The following is a 19,693-nucleotide window of genomic DNA, read 5'->3' as shown; positions in this document are numbered from 1 at the left end:
AAGATGTTATGTCAGTACATAATTATTGAGGTTTTATATTTGATTTGAATATCGAAAATAGTCGGCCTACCCATGTTAATGGCTACCGTTACTAACGGACCACATTGTGTGGTTAATGATAACGATAATACTAATCCATATTATTACTATGTCATAGTAGCGTATATAATATAGCATACATAGATACCTGAAATATATTAGAAATATAGTATGCATCGACAGTAACTTTTAGCGCCGGATTTAAGGTATTGTGACATAATGTATTCTGCATATTAGACTTAGACTTAGATCCCGGTTGAATTAATTAATTCATAAAAAATAAAACTTATGTGACCTCGTGGGTGTCTGAGTGTAGATTTGCGACCGTCCACTGAACAACCTCTAGTCTGTTGCGTCCATTAATATGCTAATTATTATGATTTGCAAAAACATCTTAACTTTCAACAATTTTATGTGTATCCAAGCTGGATGTCGTTTGCGTATTTTTATTTTACAACTTAACCAGTTAGTAAAATGTATTCGACCTTGAATATTCATTTTCGACGTGGTATTTTTTTGTCTCGTGAACGTTCACTATTATTTTAATAATATTTTATTGGAATATATCCTTAAATCTTTTGCGAGATTCAAATCGGATTCATCAGAATAAATACATAATAAATATAAAATTACAATACATAATATGCGTTGGTAAGTCTGACCACGTAAAGAATACCAAACGTCGGTAGTCTACTGCGCTTTTTAGAGCTTAGACAAACAAACGACAATTAAAAGCACACATAGGTAAGTTCCTTGACAAAGTTTTTGCTGGCTAACTTAAAATGAGCATACACGACACACGTATCCATATTACCATAGTTCATCTGTTATGTTATAGAAATATGATACTCCAGAGGTTATCTCTTATATTTCTTACCTCGATCTAACTTGCAATTGAATATAATAAAAATACTTACTAAAAGAAGAATAAAAATATTAATTCACATGTTAGCGTTTAGAATGTACTTATGTCTTTTTAAAAGTAATATGCTGAATGATTGAAGTTAAAGATAACAATTAACAAGACATCTATTATGACCATTAATTATGAAAATCAGACTCATGAATATTAAAAACAGCTTTGTTTACACGAGTTTGACATAAAGTTGGATTGGTAAAATTTTCCTTGCCGTACCTACTATGATTTTTTGATAGGTAATGTTAGTAATCATTTTTTTTGTATATTGATAGATTAATATTTAATAAGTAATCATATAATGTAAGAGTAACATTGTCCTATTTGAAATAAAACAGTCCATATTTTAGGACCATTCAAAGTATGAAAATAGAAATCCTGTCTATCTCTGCTAGCTACCACTTTCGAGATTTTTCGCTACTAAAAAATGTTGTTTGTCTAATCAAAATGAAGCTACTCACAAAAAAATTGCTTGAAAGTAATAAAAAAAATGTTCTAGGGCTCCCATACTACCTATAACGTAACCTAACTGAAAAAATTGCTTTAAAACATGAGATATATTATATCATAATTATTATTTCACTTTGAGGTTGTGCGGTGGTGGTAAACATTGTCCATGAAAATGTCGAAACATTTTCATCGACAAGTTTTCCCCTAATTATTATTATGAAGTCTGATAGTGTGTAGGTATTTGTGACAATCGTACGACAAGTTTCCATATTTATTTAGTCGGTAACTGGTGAGTGCCAAGTGTGACCGGTTTGAGTGGGCCGCCTGGTCCACATGCTAATTCCAATAGAATACCTACTCAATCGATTCCAGTTTTTTGTCTCCATACGCAACAATGCACACAAGTAGATAACGGAGCGCAGCCTATTCTATCATTGTTTGCAAATTCAAACTGTAACGATATGTTTATTTGTATTATTATAAAGCCCGCTGTACACATTGGGCCAATATATTCAGCCAACGCAATAGGCCAACATGTTAAGGTCTAGTTGATTCCAAACATTCCAAACTCTACTCGTTGGCCCAATACCTTGGCTCAATGCGTTGGCCCCTTGTATTGGCTTTAATTAAAGTGCGTTTCGTTTTATTTTAATAATTAAATGCAGTAGCTATTCGGAGCGTGCGAAGTGGGTGGAGGGGGTAAACAAAGCGATTGCCGCGCTTGCCACGGCAAAAATATGCAAAAAAAGAGGCTCAGCTAATAGTCAAACAAACTTGTCAATCTGGTTTCGAAATTTTTAGAAATTGGTCTTAATTGTTTTTGTATCGTAGACTGCAAAAATAACAGCAGAAATAGGTAGTCAGTATACAAATTTAATGTTTTTCCTAAATCCGCTAGGAAATTAGATCAGATATAAATGGATAGCTGCTGTAAAAATGAAAAAGTATGTGATTCGATATAGCCTAAAATTGCATTATCAGTCAAGTCAATTTTATTTGAGTTGCATTTTATAAAGATATTAATTGACTACCTAACTATTATTTTAGTGTTGATGAATGATGGATCACCATGGTATCCATAACCCGACGACAAAACTTACAGTGATAGTTTCATAGAATATTTAATTTAAATCCAAAGTATTAGGTGGAAGAAATAGTGACTCACAAAATATGACGATAAACCAGATACTACATACTGATTTAACTGATCTTTTAGAAGCTGGAGATAGAGTTTTGAATCAAAAAGGTTTTTCAAGTAAGCAAGTTTTAGATGAAAGGGGTAAAAAAGTTAAAATTATTATGCCCCCATTTTGAGCAAAATAAAACGAGTACTTACTCTCAAGAGGAAAGCGAAAGGACTTATGATATTGCTCGATTAGGAATCCATAGTGAAAGCAATGATATTCTATGTTACTATTTTAGAAACTCATTGATTGAAAGTGTAACTCAGAAAAATGAAGAATGTTTGCAGTGTTTTAGCAAATATAAATAAAAATAAGATTTTTAAAAACATTACATTTTTTTTTTTTCAAGTATAAAGTATTGCTCGTATTTTTGTTACTGATTAAAGCAGCAATATGTTTGCACTTGCCGCTCTGGTTATAAGCGCAGCTGCATTTTACTCCAGCAACAACCCGATCATTATTATCTATCTGTAAGAATGAATAAAAATGTTTAGACTTGCTTTATCCAAATGTTTAGTTACGTTTTTTGGTTGGTTGAGTACTTACGTTTGAACTTCTTTTATAGGGTGCTAAAGTCACCGATGTTCGGCGAATTATATTAGCTCGTATTAAATAACATTGCCATTAGTTCTTAGCTCTTCTACATCCCTTACATGTCCTGCTAATACCAATTTATTTCCTTTTAGCATAGATTGGGCCTTGAAACTTATTGAGTTTACGCTCTCAAAACCAGATTTTTATGATTATATTCATTTTCCGCAAGTAGTTTTTAACCAAATACCATTAATTATTGTTCTATATATATATATATATATATATATATATATATATATATATATATATATATATATATATATATATATATATATATATATATATATATATATATATATATATATATATATATATATATATATATATATATATATATATATATATATATATATATATATATATATTTTTTTTTTTTTTTTCCTTAATATTTACAAAATAAACAAACTCTTGTTGTTTATTTTTTGACACATGCCCCTAAAACTTCATTTGAAATATGTCATTACTGACGTGCACGTTCCGAATAGAATGCGTTACATGTCGATACTTTTAGCTGAAACTTCATAAATTTATTAAGTAATAAATTACATAAATGTTCAATAAAAGAAACTAAATATAGCGACTAGCAACCTAATTAAATACCTACCTATTCCTTTCTTCTTCAGATTTTTTATCCTAAAAAACTTTATTACATAAGTAATTTATTTCTGTCGTTGTTAGTTTGTTACTAAATATATTATTATTTAAAAAAATGTTAAATTGATTAAATAAATAATAAAATGTTTAAAAACAATGAGTATAGAAATTATTGGTACTAGAATAGAAGGGAAAATGTACCTACTATTTTTTTTTTCTTTTTAATAAACTATTAATGAATAAGAATAATGACGAATTGTAACTAAGATTTCTCAATTAAACAAAAAATCGACCAAGTGCGAGTCGGACTCGCGCACGTAGGGTTCCGTACCGTTATAGAGCGAAAGTAGGCAAAAATTGTGTTCTTTGTATGGGAGCCCCCCTTAATTTTTCATTTCATTTTATTTTATTAGTAATTATTTAAGTACAAATAAAATTAAGGATTTAGTGAAATTTCAAGTGCCTACCTGGTGCTTTTATTGACTATGAGCAAAAAAGGCCAAAAAAAATTACGTTTGTTGTAATGATGGGAGCCTCCCTTAATATTTAACTTTATTTTATGTTTAGTATTTAATGTAATAACGGCAAGGGATATACACAATCTGTGAAAATCTGAGAAGTCTAGCTATAGCGGTTTTTGAGATACAGCATGGAGACAGACGGACAGACATTGAAGTCTCAGTAATAGGGTTCCGTTTTTACCCTTTAGGTACGAAACCCAAAAAATGAAAACCGACTTTCAATGTAAAAGCAATTAATACTATGTAACATTATTAGGAAAATTATAAAACAATTTTAATGTCCGGTTTTGTTTAGTTTTTCTTTTACAGGAATTAATTTACTAAACAGCGCGCTGTTGTCCCAAAATGTTAACACATTTTGGGGTTAGTTAATAAAAAACGTTAGTAGAATAAATTTATGTCAAAAAACTTCAGAAACCAGACATTCATCTCCAAATATTTTCTTTTTCAATTTGGTTAAGCCTGTACTATTTCTCTACTCAAAAGTCGTTGCCAGATATCTTTAACGTTAGACCTAGTTTGATTTCTATGCAATTGTTAGCAAAAATTTCATGATTGTTTGTACTATTTTAGGATTTCTGCACTGACTGACTTCAAAATTATTATGCAAATGGAGTAGGGACTAACATTTAAACTTTGTTATAAAAAAATAAAACAACAAAAATGCTAAAATAATTTATTAAGTTTTAGCGTTTTATTATTATATAATAATGGATTAAACAATAAATAAGGCATTGACGTGGTATCGACGCAACTATTATATTATTATTATTGATTAAGTTAAGATTTCAGTATCTCATTTTACAAGCAAAAAGCATGGAAAATTTACGTGATAGCCGAACTCGCGTTTTTTATTTAATTATAATATTGTTTAAAAACTTCCTACGAGAATATTTAACAAGTGGATTATTTATATTTAAAGAACGCTTTTATGTATTATTCGTCGTGGGACTCTTCATTTGGACTAGTTTCTTCCACTTCACTCATAGAAATATTTTCTAATACTTTTTCTTGACCATCAACAGGTTCCGAAACGGTGGCTTCTTTTGCCTCAGGTACATTGTTCACTTCTATTTGAGGTATTTCTATGGATATTACCTCACTCTCACTCTCTTTAACAGATTCCGGTACCTTGTTTACTTCTAGAGGTCGGAAAATCTCTTGCAACGAAGAAGTTTTCTTTTCACTAGGTATAATCCTATTTAAATATACTAATATATCCGACAGTGAAACGATTCCAATAAGCTTATTCTCCTTATTAACTAACAATAGTCGATGGCTTTCAGTTCTAACTATAACTTCTAAGGCCTCATATAATGTAATACTCGAAAAACATTTCTGTAACTTTTCTTCCCAGTCTTTCTTTTTATGTCTCACCTCACCGATCGTCAAAGACAAATTTAAATATAATTTCTCACTTACTAAGTTTAATACTTCATATTTAGCATAAACACTTATAAGAGTACCATTTTCGTCTAACAATGGTAAAGCCGATACATCTTTTTCTAAGAGTAGCTGAAAAGCTTCCTTGATAGTAGTGTTGTCAGTGACGGATATAATATCATCAAAAGTGCCTATTTTTAAGTCTACAAGTGTTTTATGGAAAAACGTTAACTCGGGAAATTCATTGAGATAAACAAATAAGAATCTTAGAATTCTTTTATGAGATAGTATGTACAATACGTCTCCTGACGTGGGATCTATCATTAAAAGTCGATGTATTCGATTCTGGTTCAGTAAGTTAATTGCCTCATGTAAAGACTGATCAGGACTTACACTACATAGAGGTTTTCTCGAAGGTCGCAATATTTTCTTCCAATTATGAAGTGTGTGTTTTTCTAAGTCATCCATTGATAAACCTTCTGCATCAAAATGCAAAAGTATCCTTATAAAATCAGTCACAGTAATCATTCCTACAAGTAATTTTTTATTAGCGTCCCAAAGGGGTGCCGACCGAATTCCATGCGATACTAACGTTGGGAACGTTTTTCTAACTAAAAATTGAGTGTCAAATATAATAACTTTAGCAGATTTTGGTAAGATTTCGTAGCACTTATGATATTTAAAGAAATTTAACAATAGCCGCGTTTTATCTCGCCCGCCTATAGATATTTGTACTATTGACAGATATGGATCATACTTTGGTAAGCCTCGAATTTCTCTAAATAACTGTTTTGCTTGTCCAGGATCTAATGAAGCATATGAATTTTTATGGTAAGTGGGCGATGTAGTTCCTATAGATGACCGGCGAGCTTGTTTCGTACTCTTCTTTTTGGATACTTCGGGTGTACTTTGGTCTGCTTGCGTTTGTGGCTTACTCCTAAATATATCCATAACCCTAGTAATTGGACTATATTTTCTAGAGGAAACTCCAGTAACAGTGTAGTAATATTTCTTATGGGACTCTTTGGCTTCCTCAGAGCCAGGCTCTTGTTTTGTGCTAGCCTCCGGTGCCTCAGTGGATTTACTAGTGCTAGCCAAAGCTCCTTTGACATTTTGAATAAGTGACTGATGCTTTTTGGAATCACTCTTTCTCCTAATTTTAAATATGTCAAATATTGAACTCCGAGGACTAGATGATGTTCCATGAAATGTTTCATACTCCTTCTTACTTCCAGAATCTCTTTCTGCACTAGAAGGCCTTGATGTATCAGCTGCACGATCTTTAAAAATTGACCTAACATGAGGCCTTTGTGACTCAGCCCCACGGGTTCCGAAATGAACAGTATGAACGTTACTTTGTTGATAATTTTCTGGTTCAACATCTTTGCTTTCAGAAGAAGATAAAGTTGTGACTACGAATTTTTTCTTCGAACCAACAACAGTTTGACCCTCATTAATTGGTGTATTGAATTGATTTTTCTTCTTTCTGTTCCTATGTTTAGCTTTGCCATGTTTGCTCGGAGACTCCAACGACGCAGATTCATTTTCTAATATGGGATCCATTAAAATTTGTTAATTGTTGAATTTTACTATATTTTTTAAGATGAACCATAATCCATGTGATGTACCTGAAAAAGAAAAAAAAATACTTTTAAAATACTGAAATGTATCTTAATGAGCTAATTAAACTTTAAAAAACTTAAAGTTATTAATAATAATATCCTTTTTAGGGTTTCATACCCAATTTTTTTTTTAAAGGGTAAAAACAGTACCCTATTACTTAGACTTCAATGTCTGTCCGTCTGTCTGTCTGTCTGTCACCAGGCTGTATCTCAAAAACCGCTATAACTAAATTTTCACTGATTGTGTATTTCTGTTGTCGCTATAACAGTAAATACTAAAAATAAAACAAAATTAATATTTAAGGGGGGCTCCCATATAACAAACGTAATTTTTTTGGCCTTTTTTGCTCGTAATCAATAATGGCAACAGGAAGCACTTGAAATTTTCACAAAGCCCTTATTTATATGTGTACTCTAATAATTAATAATAATCTATACATCTTTATCTATACATCTATACATATAAATAAAATTGGAGTGTCTGTTTGTAATATTGAAAGAAGCGGTTTTTACTACATGCATATGAATCTATATACGATACATACACCAAAACAACATTTTTTACAATTTTTGTCTGTGTGTCTGTCTGTCTGTCTGTTTGTTCCGGCTAATCTCTGAAACGGCTGGAGCTATTTTGACGGGAAAATTTTTAGGTAGATAGCTGATGTAGTAAGGTGTAACTTAGGCTACTTTTTAATCGACTTCCAAAAAGGAGGAGGTTATATTATACTTTTTTCATATTTGTCAGCGTACTATCCATCTTTGTTATTATACTATGTTAACGCGGACGAAGTCGCGGGCAACAGCTAGTATTATAATAAAATAAAGATTTAAGGTGGGCTCCCATACAAAAAACACAATTTTGAGCCTATTTTTTCTTTATAACGGTACGGAACCCTTCGTGCGCGAGTACGAATCGCACTTGGCCGATTATTTATTAACAAACATAAAAAAAAATATTAAAGTAGTAACAACACTATTCAATAATAATACAATTGAAGGTCAATGAGTTGCTAAGCAACCCGGTGCAGTACATAATATGTAATCATCATGCACCACAACTATTTAAAATCTATCATGAATATAAGTCTAATCATTATTGTTATAAGGTATTCTAAAATCGGAACTAGTTGTACGGGACGCCAGCAATCAAAATATGTATTTAAAATATAAGTAAGTTCATAAAAAGAATTATGTCATCGTTGTATTTAGGTGGTATGTGCGTTTTGCGACAAATCAATACTCTCAACTACTTGAACTAAACGGTAGTTGCCGGTTGAATGTCACTTCATACCTGTATTTAATCAGCATTTCTCTTGTCTATCAACATTTTCTGTAGGCCGTGTTATTAATAAACTGAATTTAAACTAAACTTTCAAATTAATATTATTTCACAGACATTGCGTCGATTTCACGTCAGACGTGAAATGCACGCCATTTTGGTTTTGACAGAATGAGAGTGACATCTAGCGGCGGGTGATGGAAGCGGGTTAAAAATGAGGGGTTGTATTCATGTTCACTGTAAAAACATCTGTCTGTTCTGCATCTAGTCAGTTAATTGATTGTTATAAAAGATGTCATTTGTTTTCAAGATTAGAACATTATTGTATTGTAATGTAATAATGTATTGTTATAGTTAATAATAATACTATTTGTGAATATCTCAGACTGCTTATATATTTTGATCCGTGTTCTAAATTTTTATACTAAGTACGAATAATAAACATATGTTATGAATGGATTGTCATTCTATTATGATTTTATTTTTAATGAAAATATAGGTTTCCACTTTCCAGTTTCCAGATCAAATTTCGAAAGTACAGTTAGTTCTAAGCTATCAATTATAGTGAAGTAATTGAAATTATAAATTATTTAAATAAGGCAAGTATTGATAGAAATTTGGAATAGACTAATATAAAATTGAGTTTAAAGCAAAAAGGTTTAAAGAAATGAAGAACATTCTTTACATTTAAATTAATTATTTAAATATCAAAATAAATACTTTCAAACAGAAAAAGTATTACTTAATAATATTTAACTGAATGTCATATTATGTACATAAACTTAGTAATTTATTAATACAAAATAATAATGATAAAAATAAAATATGCCCTAAATAAATAAAACTTCTCATTTAAGCCATAAGGTATTTTACTTCGTAAGATGTACCTTTTTGTTAACAACAATATATATTTTAAGTTATGTATATTACACAATTTCTATTATTATATTATTACACAATTTCTATTATTTAATAATATATCAACTTATCACATGATGTCTACCGTACTAAAAATCTGTTTAATCTTTTAACTTTAAATTATCTGTTAACTTTCGCACACTCTCCGAGCTTCTAGGAATTAAAATAAAATCGGCCAAGTGCGCGTCGGACTCGCAAACGAAGGGTTTCATACGGTTATAGAGCCAAATTAGGCCAAAAATTTTGATTTTTTTTGTATGGGAACCCACCTTATATACTTAATTTATTTTGATTTTATTACCAATTATTAAAAACAAATATGATTGAGGACTTTGTTAATATTTCAAGTGCCTACCTGCCCAAGCACCTAAATGCAAAAAAGGCCAAAAAATCACGTTTGTTGTATGGGAGCCCTCCATAAATATTAATAATATTTTGTTTTTAGTGTGGCAACATAATTACATAATCTGCGAAAATTTCAGAAGTCTAGCTATAGCGGTACTTGAGACACAGCCTGGAGACAGACAGACGGACAGACATCGAAGTCTTAGTAATAGGGTTCCGTTTTTACCCTTTGGGTACGGAATCCAAAAAAAGACATCAATATCAGTAACCTACCTACTCTATTAATTTTTTTTTTCTTTTGAAGGCGACAAGATAATGCAATTATCTTTCCCTTCTATACCTTAACCATTTGATATGAATTTAACCATGATGAACTCTATTTTCTATACGATATTAACACCCACACAGTAACCTTTATCAATTTAATAATATCTCTATAAAAGTAGCACCTCGGAGACACCTTTGAAAATTTTAAGGAACATCGAATTAACTTGATTAAACAATTATCACGGACGACATCTTTCCCGCGTTACGTCACTATGTTTGATCGGCGAATATTTCTTAATATAGCTCGTTCGTCGGGGCGTATTGGGCATGCGTGAATCCGTGACGTCATGTTTCGTCACCGATTACGACGTCACGGTTTCGCGTAGGCGGCGAACGGTGACGTAGGCGGGGGGGAGAGGGCGCGATCAATACTTCCCCCGTGTTAATAATATTCGTGGAGAACGGTAACGCTTGATTAATAGCAGCACGAGAGTAGAAACGGCCTTTTTAAAGTACGGGTCGATAGCTCACGTGTTAAATCTTGCATTATGCAACATAAAAGCACAGGTCAGCCGTTCATCAATGAGTTAATAAGTTGTGACATTCTAATATTCAAGTGTAATGAGCAGCTGACCCGTGCTGCGGCAAATTCAATATTCCCTAAGATTTTAAATCACTGTTAATTAAATGTCAAAATCAATTTGTGGATTTAATTAAATTCGACGAATCTTCGTAACTGTCGAATTACTTCAAAGCACATCAGTATAAAAGGTTTAATTACATACCGTAAAGAACCGAAGCCGATAACAGTGTTTATATTATTATTAATATAACTGTATTGGAGTGAAGAAAACCTTAGATTCTTATCAAGAAAATATCCATTTAAACTTTGTAACAGAATGATACATTGCCTCTGTCAGCTTTTGTAGACGGTTACTTGGAAAATTCAGTATTTTAAGTTGGATACCGATAATAAATTTCAACGGTGTTAAATTCACAGCAGTAGTCTCCATTATGTCTGGGCTCGTGTTTGCTTACATTAACCCAATGTTTGCGATGACCTAAGCGGCTCTCGTGGGTCGGTCAGTTTCTTCTAATCTGCATTTCGGTAACTCGAACAACGAACCCATATACATAATGTGCTACCGAATGACGTAATTATTACCTTCTCGAGGTATTTTTTTTATAACGATTAGTGATGCTTAAAAAACGTTCAAGTTTAAGAAAATCTAACGCTGAATTAGATATTGAACTTTAACTGCCGCACTGAGTGGAACATTAATTACTTAAATGTAATTAATTCAAAATTTTGACATAAGCCCCATACATTGTCTGTCAAACTCTCCATTAAATTGAAAGTTAATCGTAATTAAATGTCTCTGAGTACGGCGGCTAAAATCACAGATTTTGGCCTACTCGTTCCTGTTTGGCTTACGGTTAAATCTGGATTAAATAATATCATAAATCTCTTCTTCCTTATACTTATATATTTTGTGATTGGTATGAAAATATTAATATAGCCACAGAATATATTATAGCGTTAACTTTAACTTTCTTTAGCGCCAGTGGCCCTTAGTGGCCGTTGTAATAGGTAAAAACTAGTAAGTTCTACACAACAAGGGGACCCTGAAAATGACGAGCGTTTCTCTTGATTATTATTTAAGCGTAACAGGATAGTGTCATTACGGGTAATTGATTCGGATGCCACGCGCTCGCTGACGACGACATCCGCGCACCTGCAGCGGGAATGTTCGTACCCAAATTATAATTGTACTTACACTTCGGGATTACCAACTTAAGGCCCTGTATTCCCAGAAACGGAAGATTTTCAAGACTTAAAAGTGACAGGAGACATAAAAATATAGTAATGTAATAATAAAAAATATATGTGTTAGTTAAGGATCTAACACAGTGGAATTTATATTCTATTACACGATGTCATGAACTTCACTCGATAGAAAAAAATCCCAAAGTTACCTCTTCTTTTAACGAAATTGCCTTACTATGTCCAAATCTATCGATCTTATAACTTTAAACGAGCAATCTATACTAATATTATAAATGCGGCAGTATCTCTGTCTGTCTGTCTGTCTGTCTCGCTTTCACGCCAAAACTACCGAACCGATTGTAATGAAATTTTGTATACAGATAGTCTAAAGCCTGAGAAAGGACATAGGCTACTTTTTTACTGGAAAAAAGGATTGTAAGGTGGTGAAAATACGAAAATTTGTTCAAATTAAGTTAGTTCCAAAAATTCATACTAGATGGCGCCGTGCGTCTCTTACATCGCGCTAACGCTTGCCCAACATCTTTCTATAAGAGGTGGTATCATCATATATTACAGTTTCGTTTTTTTCAATTGTTATTTCTTTTTTACGATGTTTAATAAGTCAGTACATTATATTATATACAGTGACGTAACCTTAAACCTATCAATGATAAATAGTTTATGGATAAAGTTGTGTAATTGGGGGGCTAAATAAGCTTTAAAATTTGACATAATATATAAGTAAAGTTTAATTTAAAAAAATGAAATATTATGTGCACACTGCACAGCTGTTTTGATTTAAGGGGTACCAGGGTTTTTTTTATAAAAGCTTTTGACACCAATTTTGTTGACATCGCGCGCTATAAACTGAAGTCCACGCGGACGAAGTCGCGGGCAACAGCTAGTTCTTGTATATATATAAATATATAATTGGAATCTCGGAATTGGCTCCAACGATATTCATGAAATTTAGTATATAGGTGGTTTCGGGGGCGATAAATCGATCTAGCTAGGAATCATTTTTAGAAAATGTCATTTTATTCGTGTTTTATCGAATACCGAGCATAGCTCTGTCAAATAGCTAGTATATATATAAAACTCAAAGGTGACTGACTGACATGGTGATCTATCAACCCACAGCCCAAACCACTGGACCGATCGGGCTGAAATTTGGCATGCAGGTAGATATTATGATTTAGGCATTGATCAATTCCACCTGCAAGGGGTTAAAATAGGGGATGAAAGTTTTTATATAATAATACTTCTTAACGCGAGCGAAGCCGCGGGCAAAAGCTCGTTATTTAGAATTTTCAGATAATTTTTGTACTGAATTAAAGACAAAGAATATTTCTAGGGAGTTTCTTCTTTTGACTCGAAAAAGGCGAGAGCATTGGCGTTGGCGTTGGAGTTGCAGTTGGCGTTGGTGTTGGTGGTGGCCGAGTTGGTGTTTGCGTTGGTGCTGGAGTTGGTGTTGGTGTTGGTGGTGGCGTTGGTGTTGGTGATGGCGATGGCGTTGGCGTTGGAGTTGAAGTTGTTGGTGGTGGGTTGGCGTTGGAGTTGGTGCTTGCGTTGGTGCTGCCGTTGGTGTATGTGTTGGTGCTGGAATTGGTTGGTATTCGCATTGGTGTTTGCATTGGCGTTGGCATTGGTGTTGGCATTGGCGTTGGTGCTGGCGTTGGTGTTTGTGTTGGTGCTGGAATTGGTTGGTATTGGCATTGGTGTTGGCATTGGCGTTGGCATTGGCGTTGGCATTGGCGTTGGTGCTGGTGTTTGTTTGTATTGGCATTGATGTTAGCATTGGCGTTAGAGTTGGCGTTGGCGTTGGAGTTGGTGTTAGTGTTTGCATTGGTGTTATATAGTTGGAGTTGAAGTTAGTGTATGTATTTGTGTCTGTGTTTGTGTAAGGGACATACTCATACTATGATAGTCGGGGCATTTTAATCGGTCACATTTGACAGTTCATCAAAATTTCACAACGTAACCTTGTAGCGACGTGCATAAAAAAAAAAAATATTTTCGTTTTTGTTATACCTGGACAATTGATTAACTTTTTGCAATTACGATTTTTATTGTGTGTTTATATGTAAATACGAAATATTTAACGATTTGCTTTCACTGATAAACAATAATTCTGAACGTAAAGCGCCTGATCTCTCGCCAGTCGTGTCGGTCTTCCGTTCCACTGGGTTATGAGAGTAAAGGAATAGTGCTCTTGTGTACTGCGCACACACTTGGGCACTATAAAATTACCCCTGCGTAGCTGGCCTGGTTTCAATGAAACCGGTGTGGGAGCTATTATTATTATTATTATTCTCTCACCGGTCGTGTCGGTCAGTCATCCCACCTGATGTAAGAGAGTGATGGAATAGAATTAAGTGCACCCTATGTATTGTGCACACATTTGGGCACTTTCATCTTTCCAGCGTATTTAGAAGATCTCGATGAGATCGGTAGCCGATCGTTCGACTTGGAAAATATTAATTATTATTACACAGACATGCTCACAGTAGCCGTCACCGTTGTTACCGTTGGTTGGTTTTAGTATGGTGAAGTTGTCAGTGACGTTTTAATATACGTGCCTCAGCTCCACCAACTGTGAAGAAGCACCCAACATTGAGCGCCAGATTCGAAGATAGTCAAAAAGTGTGACGTCTCTCTCGGTAAAATCGACTACGTGACAAAAATCTAAACCCCCTCACGTAGCAAGAGTATGTATCCTATGATACTCGACTCACACTTTAGTATTTGCCGTCTGCCGACAAAGTACAAATGAACAACCGCTACCTCGCAGCTACAAAAATGTAATTCACTATTTAAAGAAAATGGTGGGCTTAAACAGTTCGTTAGTAAAGAATAAGTATGATATATTATATTATGAATTGGTACAGCTTCGACACATCCGTCCTCCATTTTCTCTTCTTATTAACTGCAACATTTACAAACAAGAAAATTACATCAAACGATAAAATGTTTTTGAATGACCACTCACAGAACTAAACTGACCAACACTGTGAAGATGACTGGCACTGCAACTGAAGCTTATCACCAAAATAACTAAGCCAGTTGGTCATTCAAAAATCTCGGCTTAGTGTAGTTAGTCCCGTCTCAGTAAAGATAAGTGGCACTCTAATGCCCACTTATCTTCGAGAAGCCTCGATAAGATAAAACCTCATTGTTAAATTATATCGTTCAAATACTACTGACTGTAAACTAATAGTGAGCTCTTTAAACTTTTACTGACACAAAACTAATCATCTAGTATTTCATTATTTTCACTATTTCCTAGCAATTACCACCTACTAGGAATCATGATTTTCTCATAGAAGCGTTTTCAAAATACGCGGACCCGATATCGAATATCGGACTGATAACACACACAAGAATGCTTATTATTTGGTTTAGTGTCCAAGTATGCAATTTTATGTAATGCTAAACGGATGTGGATTGATGACGATGAAATCTAATTTATGTTAATGACTATCCCTCGTCCTTGGTTGAGGACGGAAGAGGTAAATGGAAAAAACCGAAATTGATATCATTGCCACTTTATCACCAAATGCGCGAAATATTCATATTTCATTTACATAATAGGTACACATTAAAATTAACTAAGTATTGTACATGTATCTTGAATATTTGACTCACATAGACCATAATATTATTATGTTATATGACCACTAGTTACTCAAAGTTTTTCCATTACCATCAAAACAGTTCAGCGGTTAGTCATGAAGAGGTAACAGACAGGCAGACAGACAGCCACATTTTTCATGTTTATTTGCCTGTTATTTGTAATTAATCACTAATCAGTTTGAAGCTGCAATTGTAATATGAAAAATATGTTCTTATCGGCGACATACATTTGCTATTTACTTATTGTCACTTTATTTACACCGCTCATGTATGTAATTTATATGCTGACATAGATTTTAAAACATCAAGACCATTTACTGGTCGATTCAGCGTTTAATCAGTTTTTAGTAAAACGATTATTCCCTACTATTCCACATTTATATATTGTTCCTAGATTATAAAGATAGGTTGCAAACTGAATTTAAATAATATTATCTGTTTAGACTAAATCCATATTATTATTCTTTTGTGAAGTCTCTGCATGAACACAATAATATTTACTGCGATAATATAGCTAGGTACCTAGTACAGAGTACTATATTGTAACACCAACGTCGTAGGAACTATGGACGTACCTGCTATATACAGCTAGAAGTTATAACTTAAATAATTCTAAAATCACAGATTCTAATCACTACTAAAACGTTCTTCCATATGTGCTTCAAATGGAGGAATGCTAGTTTGTTCTAATTTTAGACTGTAAACACCAGTAGGTATGTTATATTAGAAACGAAGCGCCAAAACTGTTTATTTTCAACGTCGAGTTAGAGCCCCCGCAGATCGCAGATTTTCAATCGGCTGACTCGAATTTTTTGAACGTATTTTCGTAGTCTCCTGACTAAAATATCAGCCGATACAATATGCGGTCTGCGGGGCTTTTGATTTGTATAGCTCAGGTAAGTGGCACACGGAATTTCATATTGTAGTCTCTTTCACTCAAGAAAAGATAGCTACTGCGATATTTTTGCGTGCGAGAGCAGTAAGTCAGTAAGGGAGATCGCAGACTCGATCGCATAAAAAGTCTGTCGTCTGCGATCTCCCTAACCGAAATTCTACGTGTTCGACGACCGAACTACACCTAGGCCACTTCCTACTTAAGTTTTCTTGAAACGATATTCAAAATAGTGACTACATAATAAACATAATCGCACATATCATATTATCCTCATTTGGTTATATAATATATTATGTAAAAACGTTATTATAATATATATTTCGTTTGTTGTATACCTAAATGTAAAGTAACATTATTATCATTGAGTTTTTATTTAATAGATAATATTGTATTATCTATTAAACTAAATATAAATTATATATTTAGTTAGATAAAGAATATACTTATTCTGTTTGAAACTTAAATTTTCCTGAATATAAGTTTCAAACAGAATTTAACTTACTTAACCTTATTTCCTCTATTTCTTCTATTTCTTTGAATTCTTACGACCCATATCCTAACGCTGATGAATCTAAATAAGACAGAGGTACCTAAATTAATAGTAGGTTAAATAGAATTGAAGTCACATCGCACGTACCAGCTAATGGCTATAGTAATTAATGAGACCAATCGTCATGAACACCAAGAAACTGCCAAACCACTGGATACGTCATGATTCTTACACAATATTTTCTTTTGTGCCAAATTTTATGAAAATTATTACTTAAAGTAAATTGACAGTAGGTATGCTGACTATACAATCTATACATAGACCAATATATTCTGAATGAATTTTCCTAGAGGTAGATTAAATTTAAGACAAGCAGGCAATGTTAATATAAGTAAACAAATTAAATTTACAATAAGACAGAGAGATGTCGACATGTGACTTTTGAGGTCACGGTTTGTGCTACTCGATATAATATTTTCTATTGACAAAATGTACTATATTCTTTACTAGGCGTATTCGTCATATTTATAGGCAACATCTCTATAACGAAGGCACCTATCACCTATGTAAAATATTATTATTGTTTCATATACTTAAATAATAATATTATACATAGTGCTGAATGTTTACCAACTAGTAACATTACTTGCGGTAAATGTATCTAATTTATGCTATGAATTTCCATATTCAAAACCTTTGCTTACGGTTTAAATTTTTTGCTTTGAGTTCAAGGCTGAAATGCAGAATAGGTAGGTACATAGGTAATAATATTATTGTTACCAACTTTATTGAAGAATATTATTCAAGGTAAATCTATAATTGCTGTTACAATGTTGCAGTACGAGTACACACAATTATTTAAATGGATTATAATAATACGAGAATTGAGATGGAATGAATTATCGTGTTAATCATAATCATAAAATAATTAATATACTTATTTATACTATAATAATATATTACTTATGGTCAGAATATTTCAAGTTATAGGTACACAATGCTGCAGCTAGAGGGCGTGATCGTTTATTATTATGAGTTAGTATTATTTTACCGCATTTTATTAAATATTTCAATATTCAAATATAGCTTACGTCGATTGAAAAAATCTCGTCATGCAAGATATAAACAGATAATATGGTGCGACCGTGCGCGTTACTGGCGTTCGACATAACCTCCAAGTTAACTCAAGAGTCAAGACAATAATATCAAACTGTGTCTACTCACATTAGAGATCATTGCATCCGAACTCCTTTCGCACCGACTATTTGTGAACACTACACACACATACAATACTAATATGCATAATGCAGCCGTCCTAGCGATGATCTCGCGTGTGCCAATAGTTAACTCGGGTTCTTATTTCACTGGACGAGAGCGCGTACGTAATATAACTCGCCTTCGGGGCTCGTAACAAAAGAATCAACAGTACGACGAATACTGGCCGCCATTCCCAATTATAACAATTTACAATCTCGCTCAAACACATGGGCTGACGGCATCCTATCAAACTAGTCGCGTTCACGTTATAATTCTCGTACGGGCCGGCAATGCGGCCGCGCTCGCGCACCAATATGAGCGCGCACGCACACAAGCGTGCGCGTACGTACGAGGCGGACGCACACGGACCTGAGTAAATGACGCGACTCAGGGCTGATTCGATCACGCTCGCGACTGATAAAATATTATGTCCCTTATCAACTAAGTAGTTTAAATATTTTATACAAACAGATTCTATGAAATCATTTGGGTACATTCATGAATACGACACTTTGACAGGAGTAGTGGAAATAAAATAAATGATGTAAGTACATCATCACACTAATATCTATGTCCGTGTATGGACGGTACTCTGCTGTGACCGAGCGAGCGCTCCATAAAAATGGAGCAATAAAATTCATGTATGACACAAAAGTCACGCCCGAGCTGTAGCATGTCGTCATGGAGCTCGAACAGGAGCTAGAGTCCGCAATTACAGCAGAGATAATAAGGGAGCGTCCACAAATAACGTGAGGTGCTTAGAGGGGGGAGGGGGTCGATTCAAATATCATCTAATCAGCATCAGCAAATTTCACGTAATTTTTTTCTCAACAAAATTGTACTTAATACTATAATTTTGGTCAGTTTCATCCAGATTGTACGTATGCTCAATTTAATCGTACCTAACCGTAATCGTTATACGATTAAGATCATTCACAAATTCGTTCGAAAGAAAATCTACTGACGTAAGAAACCCACATTTTGAAAAATCTCACGTGAGATTTGTGCGTGTTGATTTCAACCGATTTTTATAACTATTGTCAAAAATCAATTTTAAAATAGGTACAACAAACCCGCCACGGCCTACGCATCATTAATGTGACTATAGTAATACTGATTACTAAATAGTAAATAGTTACTACGTAAGTGATATGGATCTTTCGCTGAAATATTATACAGTTTATTTAAGTACTAATTTTTGGCATATCAACAAAATGAATACAAGCTTCCTTAAATAACTAACATTTAGGTCCATATTTAGCATTCATGTCAATTAAAGACATGCACAACATTATTTTTAAAACACAACGCAACATTAGACAAGACTTAACAACTATAAAAGATAATGCAATTAATTATTACATGAGAGAATGAAAATTACAAGAAAAATTAGATTATGTCAGACAATACTAGGTACAATATTAAAATTAAATTACACACAAAAAATGTCCAAATTAACATGCCAGTAATTTGCAATTATTAATACAATAGATAATTAAAAAAATATACATTATTACTCAATAGTTACAGTTTAC

The 19,693-nt window shown here is 33.3% G+C and overlaps 2 protein-coding genes across 3 annotated transcripts; both read right to left on the bottom strand.

The window, feature by feature from the left end:
- Positions 1-4,992: 4,992 nt before the first annotated feature.
- LOC121731152 (5'-AMP-activated protein kinase subunit gamma-2-like) lies at positions 4,993-18,480 on the bottom strand. Of its 2 annotated transcripts, none has more exons than XM_042120510.1 (2): positions 18,126-18,480; positions 4,993-7,309 (listed from the first exon to the last, which is right to left on the bottom strand). In XM_042120510.1, the coding sequence occupies exon 2, from the start codon at positions 7,242-7,244 to the stop codon at positions 5,235-5,237; it is 2,010 nt and encodes a 669-aa protein (XP_041976444.1). In that variant the 5' UTR covers positions 7,245-7,309; positions 18,126-18,480; the 3' UTR covers positions 4,993-5,234. The 2 variants fall into 2 exon arrangements, with proteins under 2 accessions (XP_041976444.1, XP_041976450.1); XM_042120516.1 differs by lacking the exon at positions 18,126-18,480 and adding an exon at positions 8,598-8,711.
- On the bottom strand, positions 13,234-13,635 carry LOC121732160 (circumsporozoite protein-like). Its single transcript, XM_042121971.1, has one exon. The coding sequence runs from the start codon at positions 13,633-13,635 to the stop codon at positions 13,234-13,236; it is 402 nt and encodes a 133-aa protein (XP_041977905.1).
- Positions 18,481-19,693: the final 1,213 nt, after the last annotated feature.

This window comes from Aricia agestis, chromosome 1 (genome assembly GCF_905147365.1).
Source record: "Aricia agestis chromosome 1, ilAriAges1.1, whole genome shotgun sequence".
Taxonomy (NCBI): domain Eukaryota; kingdom Metazoa; phylum Arthropoda; class Insecta; order Lepidoptera; family Lycaenidae; genus Aricia; species Aricia agestis.
Note: the sequence above shows the minus strand (reverse complement) of the source record. Positions and strands in the feature narration are given on the sequence as shown.

Coding starts and splice junctions, on each gene's coding strand:
- LOC121731152 (XM_042120510.1), bottom strand. CDS start 7,244: ATGGATCCCATATTAGAAAATGAATCTGCGTCGTTGGAGTCTCCGAGC.
- LOC121732160 (XM_042121971.1), bottom strand. CDS start 13,635: ATGCCAACGCCAATGCCAACGCCAATGCCAACACCAATGCCAATACCA.